The sequence below is a fragment of the Vanacampus margaritifer genome, chromosome 2, assembly GCF_051991255.1.
Source record: "Vanacampus margaritifer isolate UIUO_Vmar chromosome 2, RoL_Vmar_1.0, whole genome shotgun sequence".
Taxonomy (NCBI): Eukaryota; Metazoa; Chordata; class Actinopteri; order Syngnathiformes; family Syngnathidae; genus Vanacampus; species Vanacampus margaritifer.
Genome location: NC_135433.1, coordinates 43346931 through 43363231, shown reverse-complemented (window position 1 = coordinate 43363231; position 16301 = coordinate 43346931). Strand labels below are relative to the sequence as shown.

The 16301-nt window shown below is 43.6% G+C and overlaps 1 protein-coding gene across 8 annotated transcripts in view; it reads right to left on the bottom strand.

Moving 5' to 3' along the window:
• The window catches only part of kmt2cb (lysine (K)-specific methyltransferase 2Cb), a 93374-nt gene that overhangs the window by 13877 nt on the left and 63196 nt on the right, over positions 1-16301 (bottom strand). For 5 of the 8 annotated variants that reach the window (XM_077555663.1, XM_077555667.1, XM_077555669.1 and 2 more), the window contains 16 exons: positions 14343-16268; positions 12315-12610; positions 10695-12223; positions 9182-9293; positions 8895-8964; positions 8703-8763; positions 8348-8580; positions 5527-7143; positions 4996-5187; positions 4121-4285; positions 3902-4031; positions 2411-2558; positions 2144-2328; positions 1922-2058; positions 1231-1495; positions 736-875 (listed from right to left, as the gene is read on the bottom strand). In XM_077555663.1, coding sequence (XP_077411789.1) covers positions 736-875; positions 1231-1495; positions 1922-2058; positions 2144-2328; positions 2411-2558; positions 3902-4031; positions 4121-4285; positions 4996-5187; positions 5527-7143; positions 8348-8580; positions 8703-8763; positions 8895-8964; positions 9182-9293; positions 10695-12223; positions 12315-12610; positions 14343-16268 — 7206 coding nt within the window. The remainder of the gene's footprint in view (positions 1-735; positions 876-1230; positions 1496-1921; positions 2059-2143; positions 2329-2410; positions 2559-3901; positions 4032-4120; positions 4286-4995; positions 5188-5526; positions 7144-8347; positions 8581-8702; positions 8764-8894; positions 8965-9181; positions 9294-10694; positions 12224-12314; positions 12611-14342; positions 16269-16301) is intronic. The other 3 variants (XM_077555668.1, XM_077555664.1, XM_077555665.1) reach the window with 3 other exon arrangements.

Below are 16301 nucleotides of genomic sequence, written 5' to 3'. Positions count from 1 at the left end.
TCTCTGTTCGAAACAACACCAGTATTGTGGAGTCACCCCAATGATCAAACATATGCGAGACAGGCAGCGCATAGCATTAGCCCTTACTTTATCAGCCATGCTAAATAAAGTTTACTAAATGGAAACAATGCAAATTGCAGTGGAAGTGGGTCAAGCGCTGACTGGGCGAGAGAGAAAGAGTCAACGAGACAGACAGAGAAAGTCCGTGTATGGCCTGTATGATGTAGCATGCACTTAAAAAGATGAACCTGCAAGCGCATTTTATGGCATTTATGGACATCAGTCAGCGTTTGTTCATATATGCAAATGTTCTTAAGTCGAATGCTCGTAACTAGAAGACTACCTGTATATACAGTAGACAGTGTTTTACAGCAATATTTAACCATATTTATAATTTCATATGTACCTGTGGATGAAATAATGAAGCTTGTGGTAAAAATATACGCTAGAGGTATATGTATCGTGCCAGTTACAGTAACTGAATGGGAGTAAGGCCCACCTTTCAATACATCACAATTTTTTCATCATTATTCTCGCCCATGTCCTCTTTCTGTAGCAACCTGCATCTTCATTTTTATGGCCTTAGTTTACGTTGGCCTTAAGACTGACATCAGGGTATTCAATACAAATGCTGGTGTATCACAATTTCTCAACATGTATAAAAACATTTGAGTTTTAATTTCCAATGTATTATTCAAGTAATCTAATAAGGAACAAACATACAGTATATAGTACCTTTATGTGAGAGGGGAGATCTTTGATGGATTTCTGCACTCCATTTCCCAGGACCACCACCTTACAATTGCAGCACCACTGAGGTTTACATCCAGGGCTGGCCGGAATTCTCTGGTCAGGTCCTCGAGCTAGGGCAGAACCTAAAGCAAAACAGAACATGCAAATCGTTCACAGAACATGTATCTAAAATTTGACTGGCTCTTAAGTGGGGTACACACACAGACAGGCTCAATAATTGGGTGTATAAAAAAAAAAGAAAAAGAAAAAAATGACAAATTATCATGTGATGTGACTTTTCCTCCCCTATCTGCTAGGAAAAGCTTGTTGTATGTGATGTGTTATCACATACACTACTTACTAAGAACAGTAAGAAAATACATGCCAATTTTTCCTCATGTGTGGCAACTTGCGTAAAAAAACACAATTAAGATGTTCAAAATCATTATGTTTGTAACCTGCTTTTGGGGGAAATCTGTTCTTCAAGCATTTCCTCACCTGGGCTGTTGGGATGGAAGCGGAAATGATGCGCTTGCTGTTGCATCATTCCAATTGCACCACCAGGCCTTATCATCTGTCCTGGCCGACCATGAAGGCCTCCATTGTCTACCTGTCCATGGAAAAGCATAGGAGGGCGAAGGTCCCCGCGTGTGTAAGTGAGCATAGATATGGGCCCCCGGTCTGGGGTGCTGCTGACCTCGTAGCTGCTGGGGATCTTCACGCAAAGCAGCTCTGAAATGGCTGCCACCACTCCAGTGATGTTCTGAAGCAGGAAAAAAAGAACAGGTCTTAAAAACGCTCATGGGATCTTGACATTGTATTTTAAGGAGGTGATCAGCTCTGTAAATAGTGTGACATCACATGGACCAAATAAGTCTAAATCACCAATGAATAAAACGGAAAAATAATGTGACTTAAGTATGTATAGTAGACAAAAATAGACGGCAACATCAGCATTTTGGAGGATTTCTTCTTAGCATGTGGTTGATGATTACAAGAGGAAGACAAGCATTTTCACTTTTTTTGTGTTGTTGCAAAGTGATGATTTTCTGTCAACTAACCAGTGGGCTTTGCCTTTTGGGTACCAAACCAATAAAATTTTTTTTAAAATAAATAACAGTATTGTGCCCACCCAGGTTTTCACATTGGGTAATTAATGCACATTTTCACTGAATTAAAGTACTCTTACCTCAGCTGCCGCTGGTCTCAATGTGATAGCTACAGAAACCAGCCCTGATTTGGAATTGTTAGACATGGGGCCAAATGGGGGTCCAAAGAAGGCTCCTGAAGGCTCAGTCTTAATATCTTGCAATTTGACCTCTGTTCCTAGAGGGGAACGTTTTAAAACTTTTAAAACAAACAAAACGGTGAGAATCGGTGTTCTAATTTGGTTGCATTTACAGGTACATACCTTTCCCATCTGGCGCAGGAAGCATGGGGAGCACAGGGGAAATGCAGGGGGATGGTGGCTCTTGCTTCACCAATGACAGGTCTGGATAACGACTGATTTCCATGCCAACCACACTCTCAGGGGACGAGGATGGAACAAAACTGTCAGGTGTGTCCCTTTCCTTGCAAAGCTCCTGTCCTTTGTTACTGTTACAATGCAGGGAAAAATACAGTCAAACCTGTGTAGTTAGGCATTGAAACGAAGAACTGTTTTGCGTGCGTCGGATACCTCAGTTCCTCCTGGTTGTTGTGGGGAGGGGTCGGAAGAGATGCAGGAACATCCACGGTTTTGGGTCCCTGAGCAATGGCCCGAGCTAGCAGATCTTCTTCTGCCCTAAACGGGACATGTAGCGGCTTCGGAACAAGGCCTTTGGACACTGTATATAGAAGAGCATGCAGTCATTTTGTTGAATGATTAAAATATCCATTCTCTTCCGCTTATCCGAGGTCGGGTCACAGTTGCAAGCAACTTGAGCAGGGAAGCCCTGACTTCCCACTCCCTATCCACTTCGTCCAGCTCATCCTGGGAGATCCTCAGGCATTTTGCAAGCCTGCTGGGAGAAATAGTCTATCCAGCGTGTTTTGGGTTATTCCCAGGGCCTTCTCTCGTCAGCCTGCCCCAGGGCAGCTGTGGCTACTTAAGTAGCTTAACGCCACCAGAGTGTGAATGTGTGTATCCACTGTGAAGCGTCTGAGCGTCCTAAAAAGCGTTATATGAATCTGAGGCATCCAAACAAGGTGTCCGAGCCACCTCATCTGGCTCCTCACAGTGCGACTATGAGCCTCTGTTAGATGACCAAGCTTTTCACCACATCTGTAAGGGAGATCCTGGACACCCTGCAGAAAAAACGATCTGCCTGTTTACCTCCCACTCCATCCATACCTCACTCATGAACAAGACCCCAAGATACTTGAACTCTTCCACTTCGAGCAGGATCTCCCGCCCCCTTCACCCTTTTCCAACCAAGTACCCTGATCTCAGATTTGGAGGTACTGATTCTCATCTCAATCGCTTCACACTCGGCTGCAAACCGTTCCAGTGAGAGTTAAAGAAGGCAACAGAATCACATCCTCTGCAAAAAGCACAGATGTAATACTGTGGTCACCAAACCGGACCCCCTTCGATGCCTTGGCTGCACTTAGAAATTCTGTCCATAAAAGTTATGAACAGAATCAGTGACAAAGGGCAGCCTTGGCAGAGTCCAACCCTCACTGGAAACGAATCAGACTTACTGCCAGCAATGCGGACCAAACGCTGACACCGGTTGTACAAGGGACAAAAAGCCCGTAACTAGGGTTATAAAAAACAGCCACCTAAATTCTGTAAGGCAGCACATTGGAGCAAAAATAGGCATTGGTTTACGACCAAGTTCTGTTTCTACGGTCTGATGTAACCCAAATATGTACACAAATTTGAACACCCTGTGGTTTATCACTAACCCACGAAAACACATTAGTAAAGTTTTTTGTGCTGTGTGACCACATATTCCTTTGACACTTTGTAAACTAGTATATTACCCGCCACTTGTAACTTCTAAATGTCAATTACAGTGCAGTAAATATTCATATGAAAAACACTTATTGGCCATAAATCTAAATCAATCAAATGATCAACAGCAAGTAGTGCGGTAACTGTGCTTGCCTTGTGCCATGTTCGCTCATAATTTCAAAATGATGTCCAACGAGGAGACCCCCTGTACAGTAAACCTCTGTATCTTACCCATGACTGCTGCTTTGCTGGCCAGCTCTTCTGTTGTAGCAAAGCCATTGATCATTTTCTGCCGATTCACAGGTGGTGGCGTGGGAGGAAGCGATGCCGGAGGTGTTGGTGGATTGCTCAGGTTACTCTGCTTTAGGAAACAGTCAAGGCCCCGGTCAGTTCATAAATTTACGGGAACAGTACAAGAGCATCATAAATTTAAGAAAGATCTCATCTCACCTTGTAGGCAAGCTGGGAATAATAGTCAGAGACGCCATCCAGTGAAGCACTGCCAAAAGTGCCTGCTAGCAGGTTCTCTCCATTGAGCTGACCACTGCCATAGGGAGCAAAGTGGGCAAAGTTGACCCCGATCAGTGGCTCCATGAGGGGCAGGAGAGAGAGCTGCTGTGGAAATACAGAACAAGCGTCATGAATTAAACCATTTATGTAAAACAAAGCACATAAAAAACACAAATTATCACATTTGATGTAACTTTTCCTTGTGACGTGGCTTCCGTACTTGCGCTTCAAAGCCTAAATGCTTTTGTAAATTACTGAAGATCATAAAATTACCCAGGCATATTGCTTACATTTATTAGACCACCACCACTTACAAGCATATGTTTTTACTTATCTGTGAGATGATACATTTTGTGCTGGCATTTTGTGGTCAATGATTTACTTTGCCGATTAATTTGGTGTTGGGATGTTGTGATCAATGATTTTCTTTGCTCAAAAATATGTTTTGTCACGTAAGAAAGGGCATAGACTTGATAAACTGTAGCCTCACCCCACACCTTTTCGATTGACTGTTTTGTTTTGTTTATTTCTTTCTTTCTTTTACTGAAGCTGATGGAATAAATTAGTTAATCAAATCAAGGAGACAAAAACTTATTTTCATAAACTTTAAATACATTTTTAACTCTTGGGCTCCTGGGAAATGAAAATAAGAGATCTTGGGAGGGTATTTTTGGAGAAATCACACAATTTGAAGATTTGAACCATCCAAACCCTTGGAACATGCAGACCCTTTAGCCAGAGTGAGTCACATTTGATTTAGGTACCATTCTTCATAAGTAGGAGAGAGGCATTCAGAATCAGTTGATTAGTCTTACCTGTTTTATTTGGGTCATCACTGTGTCAGGGCCGGAGTGCATCAGTTGCCTCTCATCACCTTCCTTCTTCCTTTTCTTGTAGCGAGAGGGAGTTTTCTCCCCTCCTTTCGGGTTTCTTTTATTCCTTCCTTTTTTCTTCTCCTGTTCATTGAAGAGATGTCCTTGAAAGTCCAGAGTGCCGTCAGAATAGGCCTGAAGATGAAAAATGTCACAGGACACAACAATTATTTAAGTATTCTTTAATGAAAGGCAAATAGTTTACCTCAACATAGGTTTTCAACCAATAAGTGAGTCATTCGGAAACAGACGTGTAAACTCATAATTACCCTATGAGTCAGCACACAACTAAATAATAAATAAATAATAATTTCAGTACAATGTTTTTGACATATCTGTCAATTGGGCCTTTGCTGACTTTGAACGGAAGGGAGGGAAAATAATTATTGTTGGTTGTATTTGTGTAGCCTGCTTTAGTTACTGTATGACTCACTATGCTAGAACCATGTGACACAAATGAAGAAAAAGACTGACCCCACTGCTGTCCATAGAGCTTTGCCTGAGAAAGGCTTTGCAGTCGGCAGGTTCCTCCTCCTCTGAGCGCATGCTCTCCTCCAACTGCTGCTGGAACAACTCTGGTGTCGCACTCTTGTTCTTCAATAGGTGCTTCAGTAGCTCATTGCCAGCTTCACCCTTGTTCGGACTCTGCCCAGCTGGGAAGGGAGACAAGCTCCCTTTGCTGCCGCCCTCTTCCTTCACAGAGCTCATATCAGCACCCACGGGCCCTTCTCTTGACCCGTGACATTCGCTGCTGTCAGTCTGCTCCAACTTGATGTTACTGAGGATCCTGTCATGCTCCTGAGCCCTTGCTGCGTCCAGCAAAAGCCCGGCTTGTCCTCCAGAAAGTTGCCTCTCTAGCTCAGAGTGACCTGGAGTAGAACATCCAAGTGGGGATCTTGACAGGTCATGTTCTCCAAAGAGATGGGGGTTCCTGGTTGGCGTCGAAGAGGTGTCCGAGACACACGGGGTCAAGGGGGCAGTCAGGTCCGAGTGTGGCGTTGAAGGCGTCTTGATCGAATCGGCGTCGTCGTCTTTTTTCTTTTTGCGGGTTCTTTTCTTTTTCCCTTTCTCATCTGGTATGATGTTAGAGTACAGTTGAATTAATGATTGACCTGAGCCGGGGAAGTTGGAAGGAAGAGGTGTAGCCAAGTCACTCCCAAAAGGTGGACCTTCGCCTGGCATCGGAAGCATCATTCCCGGTCCAGTGAACTGACGAGGCCTGGGTTGACCCTGCGAAAAGTTGGACGCTGGTAGGCCGAGGTTATCAGGCCCCAAACCAGACCCCATTTCTGGAGGAATCATCCCGTTTCCCATCATGGGCCTCCGTTCACCTTGCATAAAGGTGCCAGTTGATGAGCACATTGCTTGCTGCTGGGGAAAAACCGGTGCGGGTTGTTGCTGCTGTTGTAGAGGAAGCCTCTGGGGCTGCATGAACTCATGCGGTAGCTCAGAGTTAAAAAATGGCATCTGAGCGAGCGGCGCCATGTTCCCATCCGGGCCCATCATACCTTGCTGCTCCATTTCCATGCGGTGTTTCAAGGCTCTCTGCCGTTCAACTTCCTGCATAAGCTGCACCCGCTGCCTCTCCTGCTGTTCCCGGAGCCTCTCTCGCCTCTCCCGCTCTTGGAAGCCCTCACTGAATGGATTGTTATCATCAAATTTCACACCGCCCGCCTGTATGGGCTTAACAGCCCCTTGAGGAGCTGCTGCCAATTGGGACTCCACTGGCATTTGAGAGTGTTGAAGCATGTTACCCATCGGCATCTGATGGGGTTGAACTGGGTTAGCCGCATGTGCCTGTGGGGGCATTATAGGTGGCATACCAGGTCCTCCAATGGGACCAGGAGTGCCAGGGTGCCAGCCTGGTGGTGGGTTGGGCATTCGTGGTGGGGCATTTGGCGGGCCAGACTGAATTGGCATTTGCATCACTGGGTTCACCTGAGGCTGGACCATTGGTGGTCCACCGGGAACAAGGCCAGCAGGACTTGGCACTGAATGCATTCCAGTCATTAAGGGTGCCAAGTTGTTTTGTTGCTGTTTCACTCTGTATTCTTCAATGAGTTCAGCATGCTCCTTTTGTTGCTTCCGGATCTAAAATATAAACAATATGTTAATGAAATGACTATACGGTATACAGTATGTTTGTGTACATGTACATCTAAATGATCATTGTAATGATACACACATCCCCAAATTTTGTTTTAATTATTGAAAAAAAGTTATGCAGAATGCTGGATGGGTGGTTTACAAGATGTGTTTACAATATAGTTACTAAATTGTGGCATTTAAGGAAATTACGTAAAAGCTTAAAAAGCTATTTTTTGCAAACTATGAAAAGTTGAAACTGATTCAAAATCAGTATACACTATTGTTGTCTGAACATTTTGCACAGAATTTAGAAGAAGAATACATGGTCGCGCGGCAAATAAGGCACATATAACTTCTAAAGCTAGCTGGCATGCACCTACCATTAAAAATTAGGATTGTCCCGACCCGATCGACATTATCGGAAATTGGGGCCGATCATGTAATTTTCAGCCGATTAGTACTGGCTGAACAAGATTGGATTTTAAAATGTTCTTAATTTCTAACGTTACGAAAAGCAATTTAGTTCTTTCCTTGATAGAAAAAAAATTATTGAGACAGTTTGGATGGGGTATTTTTATTCTTCATTGCATTGCAGAGGTATATTGTATTGGGACTCAGTATTGGCACGTGCTCAAAATCAAGTGATTTGGACTCTTGGAAAAATGTGATTGGGACATCCCTATTAAAATCCTACGAATTAGAAATGCTCTAAAATTTCAACAAATTGTTCTATACTTGATATACAGGTGGTCCACAGTTTATGACAAAGTTCTATTCCTACAGCGGCGATTTGACCCAAATTTGTTAAGTCTGATTTTGTCAACAAAATAGTAAGTTTATAAGAGTAAATTTATATGAAAAATACATCTACTAGACCATTAGTATAAAACAATCAAATGGAAAAACAGGAAATACAGCAGTAACAGAGTGTCTGCTTTGCCTCGTGACCACATTTTCTGATACATATGCTCCTGCCCATAATAGTAAATAACACGACATTAGTAACATCAAGTTGGGAATCTTATAAACAGAGAACATCCTGTATTACTTAGCTGATTCATTACAGATGATACAGTATATTTATTTTGTACCTTATAAAAACTATTTATTAAATTGCAGTAGTTATTTAAATTGTTTTTGCACCGTTCTATTTGGGACAACCGTTTTTCATTTAGTGGAGGCGCTAGACAGGTCGAACTCTTCATACCTGCTCTAGTTGTTTCTGCACTACGCCCTGTTGCTCTGTGACATGCTTGAGCTGCTCAGCATCCTCCTCGGGGAACTCTCTCCCTGCCTTCTTTGCCGTTCTCTGCTTGGCAGACAAAGCTTTCTTTGACTTCCTGTGAGCTCCGATCTTCTCCTCCAGAAACTTCTGCTGCATTTGAAGTAGTTGCTGAGTCTCCTGCAGCCACTCCTCATACTGTGCCCTTTGAGCATTGTCTGAAAGAAGAGGGGTAGATTTTGTTAGCAAGCCTGGCGGAATAGGAGGGGAGAAAATACATTTGTGAGACTAACAAATCTTTAAATAAAATATTACTGATACATTGTTTTTCAGAACTTACTAACAAATCCTGGTCCAAAATTAGGGGGATTTGGTCGTGGTGCTTGTGTCAATCTTCCTTCCTGGAGGAAAAGTAGAAATACTGTATATGTTGGTAAAGTGTATAGTTAATGTGTAATAGCTTATGTGCAACAGGTGGCAGTGTTTTTTTTTTTTTTAAACATTCAAATATATTTAACGTTATTATTATTACCTGTCCGACAACTTGTGGGGGAAGTGGTGTGCTTTCAGGACAAGGTGCTACAGGAGCAGATGGAGGAAACCTGTGTGACATCAAGATGAAAAAATTGTTTTAATTGTTTTTTAGAAATAAATTAATAATCTATGAACTAATCTTTAGTATATGTTAACACTAGTTCTGGCCAACAGAAAAACTAGTCATGAAGTTAACCTGCTTCTGACAACTTTATTAACTGCATTCACTTATTCTCACTTATGCATGTGTAACCAAAACACAACGACAACAACAAAAAGTCTTACCTGTTCATAACCATTGGAGCCATCCCAATGTTGTTTTGAACCATGACTTTATTGATGCCTTTCAGTGCGACCATCTTGGCTTTCATGATTGGGTCTGTAACTGCGTCAAAATCTTGACAATGACAAATCATCACAATCAGAAATGGTTTGTTTAACATTCAATTGCTTACTGTACAACTATAGAGGTGCATCTCAATGAATTGAATATTGTAGAAGACCTTCATTCAGTTGTTCAATTCAAAAAGTGAAATTCATATTCATTACACAGTGGAATAGTGAACTTTAATTAAAATTTGGATTTTTGAAAGTTACAGCTAACGAGAAGCCACGACACCATCAAGAAATAGTATAAATAAAATAATACTAAAATGATCAAATCCAAAAATATTTAGTACGCATGTTAAGTAGGACTTGACAATATCTATTTTGCTAGCCGTTTAATTACTATGGGGCCCTTTCCAGTCTTTGTGCACACATTGTTGACGCAAAAATAATGGGAGACATTCATGTGGCTGTGGCTTTGAAAGTTTTTTTGTTCGTTTTAGCGTGGAGTTCTTATACCAGTACTTTTTAATAGTTTCAAACAATATCAACATGCCTAACTGTTGTAAGAATATGCGAATCGGAGTAGAAAATAATGTATTTTTTCCAATTCCAAGGGCCATTTCAGAAACACCGGGGGGAGTCTGTGTCTGCATGCTATTAAAAGCACAGACTGGACACCAAGGACATAAACAGGAATGCATGCTCATTTGCTCATTTCATATCTGGTAAGTTATCGTGACCATTTGATGAACCTTAAACTCTATGTCTTGAAATGGTAAGCATCTACTTAGCATTTATAAGGCATTTTCTGTAGCCGTACTACAATGCCGTCCCACCAAGATTGTCGTCACAACAATTTGAACAGATTCTCAGTTCCTTTTTATATAACAAGCATCAAAACAAACTAGCAGACTAGTTGGCTACTCCTCCTGCCATGAGAGTACAGTTAGATGTGAGGATGGAGTTCTTTCTGTTGACAATGGCCCAAGCAACATAAATTGTTGTTTTATTTCCTCCTTGCCTTAGCAAAAGTTTTGCTTATAAAATACAAAAACTCTGAATCGAAATAACGATGTTGTATGGTCTGTACATGGCTACACGTCACACATTTTTAAGCATCAAAACACTTGTAGGTTCACAGTTTCTTTCGAGTGCAAACCCTAGGTTTCACTACTAAATAAATAAGTATGTGTGACCACTTGACATCGGACCATTTTGTAACACCTTCCTCCTGCTCTCCAATCCTGCAAGGATCAGAAAATTGCTTTTCATCTGATATCAGTTTTTTAAAGTAATTTTCACGATCATTTATAGTTGGCTTGCGTTAACGAATCTTGCCGTCTTTTCTGCTCCAACAATGTGATTGTTTACAAACAGAAAAGGGGTCTATAGTTCAGTGCAGATAAATTGAGTTTTCTACACTAATCTTAATTATTGAGATGCACCCTTAATCAAGAAAAAAAAATACCAATGTTGGGGAAGAAAGAGTCACTGGACCGCTGTCGTATCATGGCCTGCATCTGTCTCTGCTGCTGCTGCTCTTGCTTCTCCTGATCTAAGAGGTCCTGCAAGAGGAGGGGCTGTTCCTCCAGCAGAAGTGGACGGTGTAGGCCCGGCTGACCCAATACCTGGTTCAAAACATGTTGCTCTAATTGGGAATCCTCTCCAAAATCTGTTATTGAAGACTCTCCAGCAACAGTGGTGCTGGGTATTGTCTGAGTCACTGGAAGAGCCGAGGTATGCTCACTCTCAGTGACTTGGTTCTGCTGGGGCAGGAGGTTACCCTCTTGAGTGACAGATTCAACCATTGGGTTTAACGACTGCTCTTCAGGCTGCTGCTTAATGAGTAAACTGGACAGCACAGGGGTGGAGTCAGAGAGGGATCCTTGCTGGTCTGATGCCATGGTGTTTCCAGCAATCTCGGGGGATTTCTGACAGTCTTTGACCTCTGTTTTAATTTCCTTCCCATGTGCAAAAGTAGCAGAGTCCTGACTCTCAGGAGTGTCGAGTTTGACCTCGGTTGATGATTTTTCGTCTGTAGCGTCAGTCTTCTCTGCTGCAGTTGCTGAACTGGATGAGGCTGCGCTTTCACTGGGGTCCAAGTTTTTGTTAGTCTCAGCTGTGTCAGCACTATCATCCATAGGATCACTGAGATCCAGTTCCTCGTTGAACATGTCTTTTTTGATGTCATCGAGATCAGGGTCTGTATAAGCAATGATGTCAAATTTCCCGGATGTCAGAAAGTCATCAAGGTGCAGGTCATTTGTCTCAAGATCTAGGTCTTTGCCATCTTCAGGGTCCAAATTAAGGTTTTCCAAGTCAGCATCCACTAAGTCTTTCACCTCGACATCTTCAAGATCTTTTACCGCAGATTCCTCTGCATCCAGTTTCTCCTCTCCTGTTTCACTGGTGGCCACAGGATGATTCTGGCCAGTAGGGGGAGCAGACAGAATGACTGATGTAGACATGTTCTGGGTTTCATTTGGAGCAGGCTGGCTCATGGATCTCATCAAAGGAGTTAGTTTGAGCGCGTTATTCGCTGACATTTGGGATTGCAGATGAAGATTGTCCATACTGGCGGAAAGTGGTGCATGTCCGGTCTGGCTGGCCATTGGATGTAACATTCTGGGCCCCTGAATTAATGGAAACCTGTTGTCTGGCATGCCCGGAAAGCCTTGTGGCCTTGGAGCTTGGATGTTAGGATCCATGTTGCATCCTTGCATAGCAGCTGGTGGAAATGCCATGCGTGTCCTGTTTTCTGCTATTCTGTGTCGCAGTTCAATGAAGGGCTGGCCCATGATGTTATGCTGCTGTACTGGCATACCATGTGGTGGAAAGTGTTGGGGCAGAGCCATAGGATTACCACCAACTACCTTTGCCATTTCTGCAGACATGGATCGTCTCATCTGAGGAGGTACATCCTGCATTGGATGCTGTCCTCGGGGAAAAAGTTCTTGGCCTGAATGAGGTCCGAGAGCACCAACTGGAAATGAAAACCTACAAAAGGATAAAAATAAGTGAGTGCAAAAGCTAGCCATTATTTGCAAGATAAAACTATGTGAAGGGGAAACGTCAAAGCTAAACACACCTCGGCCCCTGGTGTCTCAAATTAGGATCTCCAGGGTGTGGGCCGTGAGGCATTTGTCCCTCATGTCCTGCTGGAAAAGGCCCAGGAAACCTCATTGGCCCTCTTATGGGTCCTTGTCCAGGATAAGGTGGAGGCGGCCGGTTGAACATTTCCCCCTGTTGTCCAGGGTCTTCCTGGGGCCAAGGTCGTGGTGGTCTAGGAGCCAAGTTGCCAGGAGCTTCTTGAGGGCACCTCTCTTGTCGAATGGCACTCCTTTGTTGCTGCTGCTTCAGGATTAGTTCTCGAATCCGTTGCCGCTGCAAAACACAAGCATAGCAATATGCAAAGTGTTGTAAACAAAGCTTTGCAAGATCATGCACAAATACATTGATGAGATTGTAAAAAGGTAACAGAATAGCCATCATATCTCTTCTAGTCTATAACGACAGCCTATATAAAATGCTATCAAATAAAAATTCCATATGAAAATAGCAAAAGGCAAATGTCTCACAAAGTATAGATGTTTTTTGGTGCTTCTGTAGAACGTCTATCAGTCGTGAAAACAAGATGGCCACAAAAAAAATTCTAAAATTGAAGTTGAGTTAAAAAAAATTTTTTATAAATTATTGCGGGCCCAACATCTGCCAAGAATTCGTATTGATATCATATGAGATGGGCGAAATGGCTGAAAAGTGTATCACAATATAGGTAAGTACAGATAGTCCTCAACTTACTAACACAATGGGTTCTGAAAGGTTGTTTGTAAGTCGAATCACAATCAATTTTGTTTGAAAATAAAATTTTATGAAAATATATTTAAAAAAACACAACTAAAATACGTAAAAAAAAAAGAAATTTATATGCAGTCTATACTTTCTAAACGGTATGTAAATTAAATTTAAAATTACATTAAATTACATCTTCCATGTAAAAAAATTTAATAGTACAATGCAATAAAAACAAAGTAATAAATATGCTTGCTGTACATAAATGGTGGAGGAGTTATTGAGTTGCGTTAATCTGAGGCTGCTGAAATGGAAGGCATTGTTGGGTGTAACGTTCTCTGTCCGTGAAGCTGCACATGAATGTTATTGGCGCGTATGACGAGTCAAGATGGCGAGTACAGAGTTAGATTTCAGTGATTTCGAAGCTGAAGAGATATTGCATGTTTTGCTACTACGCCAACAAAGCCCGAGGGTTGCTTTACATGTATATCCTCCAGGAGAGCCTCTGATACGTACTCGCAGTGTGGTACCAATATTGGGTGTATAAAGAGTGCGTGTGCTGTGGCTCCTGTGCCGTGCATCGGAGGACAGAGGTAGGTGAAATGCGCAAATGGTGCGGTGCTTCTCGGCAGGGTTGTGGCAGAGAGGGGAACTAGTCAGTACTGTACCATAATGTATGATGTCGCGTGAAGCTAGCACGCCCTTTCACTTCTACACAATGTATCCCATTCGGTTCGGGATTTGACAATGCTCATATGGACAATATTGCAAGGGTTTCATTCAGCGTACGTATGCCACACTTTGCTGGTTCAGCAAGTTCACAAATAGTTTTGGTGCGCTCAACACACTTTTGTGCTCTAAATTACCTCTTACGTCCTTATAATTCGTCAAAAATCGTTATACGTACTGTAGCCTCTGCCTACAGCATGCAGAATGCCAACGTTGGGGGTTGATTCCTGATTGTTTTTTTTTTTTTTATCAAATACTTTATTGAACATATATAAGGGAACTGTCTACGTCTCTCGGCTGGCCTGGGAACGCATTGGGATCCCGTAGGAGGAGCTGGGTGAAGTGGCTGGGGAGAGGGAAGTCTGGGCTTCCCTGCTAAAGCTGCTGCCCCCGCGACCCGACCCCGGATAAGCGGAATTGAAGACGGACGGACGCACTTTATTGAGCACATTTTGTAATGATATTGATCTCTTGTCCATCGAGATGCATAATTATAAGGAATTTTTAGCCAGTCCTAATATGATAGAAAGCAAACTTCTCCACAGTGGACAATAAAATCATCAAGACAGTAGACTATAATAACACAATTATGTACCTGTCTGAGTTTCTCTTCATTTTCAGCCAAAGCAGCCTGAGTGTCAGAGGAAACAGCAGGCATTTGGGGGTTGTTTGGCAGCTGGCTCGGATCTTGAGGGACAACTGCATTGTTACCCAGACTTTGTTGATCTTTAACTTCCATCTTCTCAGACTGTGGACGCGGGGTCATAGGAGCTTGTTCAAATGGGTCATGACCAGGCGTCTGACTGCGTCTTCTGGAGGGTGACCTGGCAAATGCATCATCTGGTACACAAGGATGTTTAGGTGTTTGTGAGCCTGGATGAGAGAAATGTTCCTGAGGCCGGCCTTGAGGGGCAGAGAATGGGTCCTGAGTTCCCAAAGATCCAGGCCTTAAAACTTGTCTATTGACTCCATCAGGCCCAGAATGCAGGCTTCCAGGAGACTGGGCATAAGGGTCATTTATCATCCGGGGGTTCACAGGCTGGGAAAACATGTCATTACTCCCTGGTCTTGATGGCCCAGACACACTAGTAAATGCCTCAACTGATCCTCGACTGGTACCCGGCGATTTTGAAAACCTCTCCACAGCAACGGGCCGGGGTGTACCCGGTGGCTGAGCATAAGGATCTACAGAATGTGAAGGTGACATCCTCTGGGCAGTGTGTGACTGATGAGGGAACTGGCTCATTCCACCAGGATGGGGGGTACCGGGGGCATGCGAGTAAGGATCCGAAGATGGGCTAGGGTTGTTTGATGGTTGATTGTAGTTGTCGTGTGGACGTGGGGTGCCAGGAGGTCTAGCATACGGCTCAAAAAATTGGCGAGGTTGAGAATTAGGTTCAGGCCGATGGTTGCCTGCAGGTTGAGAAAATGGGTCGTATGTGAAGTGGTCCGGCCTTGGAGTGGAAGGTGCGTGGGAATAAGGATTTCTAGACATTTGTGCAATTTGTCCTTGCTGAGCAAACGAGTGCGCTTGAGGTTGATGTTGGCCCATGCGAGGAGGACTGGTAAAGTTGTCATTCCCAGATGGTCTTGGGGTGTGCGGAGGCTGTGCATAAGGGTCAGCCTGTTGATTCTGGGAAAATCTTTCTGCAGAATGTTGACCTGCTCGGTATAATGCTTCATGAGTCTGTGGAGGGGGCATTGGTGTCTTGAACAGCGGCACAGAGCCAGACTCATTGCTTCCAGGGATTGGTGTCAGTAGAGGTCTTGAGTAAGGGTCGGACAATATCATCCTGTTCTGAGCCATGCGTTGATATGCCTCGTTTCTTATCATGGGTCTAGAGTATGGATCTCTGCCTGGCGAGCCCATTGGGGGTCTTCCCTGAGCAGCGTGGCTAGCCCTGGGTGGTCCCATGGGCTTTAGAAAAGGGTCCACTTCCCCAGATGGCCTTGGAGTGTCAGGAGGTTTGGCATAAGGATCATTGCTAATGGATGTTGGAGAACCAAAGGTATCATGTGCAGGGGAAGGCCTCCCTCGGTCCTGCGGTTCCATCATGGACGTGGGAGATTTACCAGACTCCATAGACATTCTACGACAGGCATTAGGGCCAAGTGTTGGTGGTCTTGGAGTCCCCACCATCTTGCCATATGGGTCCCATGGTGATGAAGGTCTGGACCCAGAGGAGCCTGGTGAGAAAACCTGTGGGGACTGAGGCTGGGAAGACGAGCCAGAAGGAGGAGGAGGAGGGGGTCGTAAAAATACATCATCTGATGGACCTGATGTTTGTGTCCCTGGTAACTGCGGCCTCGCAAAGCTGTCTTTTGCAATTAGTTGTTGCATTGGCGATGTGCTTCCATTGCTAGGTAGCGAGGCTGGGCTCTGGTTCCCGCTGTTGTTGCCATCTTCCTCAGTCTGCATGTTGTTCTGTTGCAGCTGCTGTTGGAGTTGCTCGTTCTTAACTTGCTCCAGTTTCTGAGTAGCTTCGATCTTGGCTTGCTGTTTGCTTTTCTGCCTCATTTGCTGTTGGAAAACCAAAACAAAATGTTTGGCATT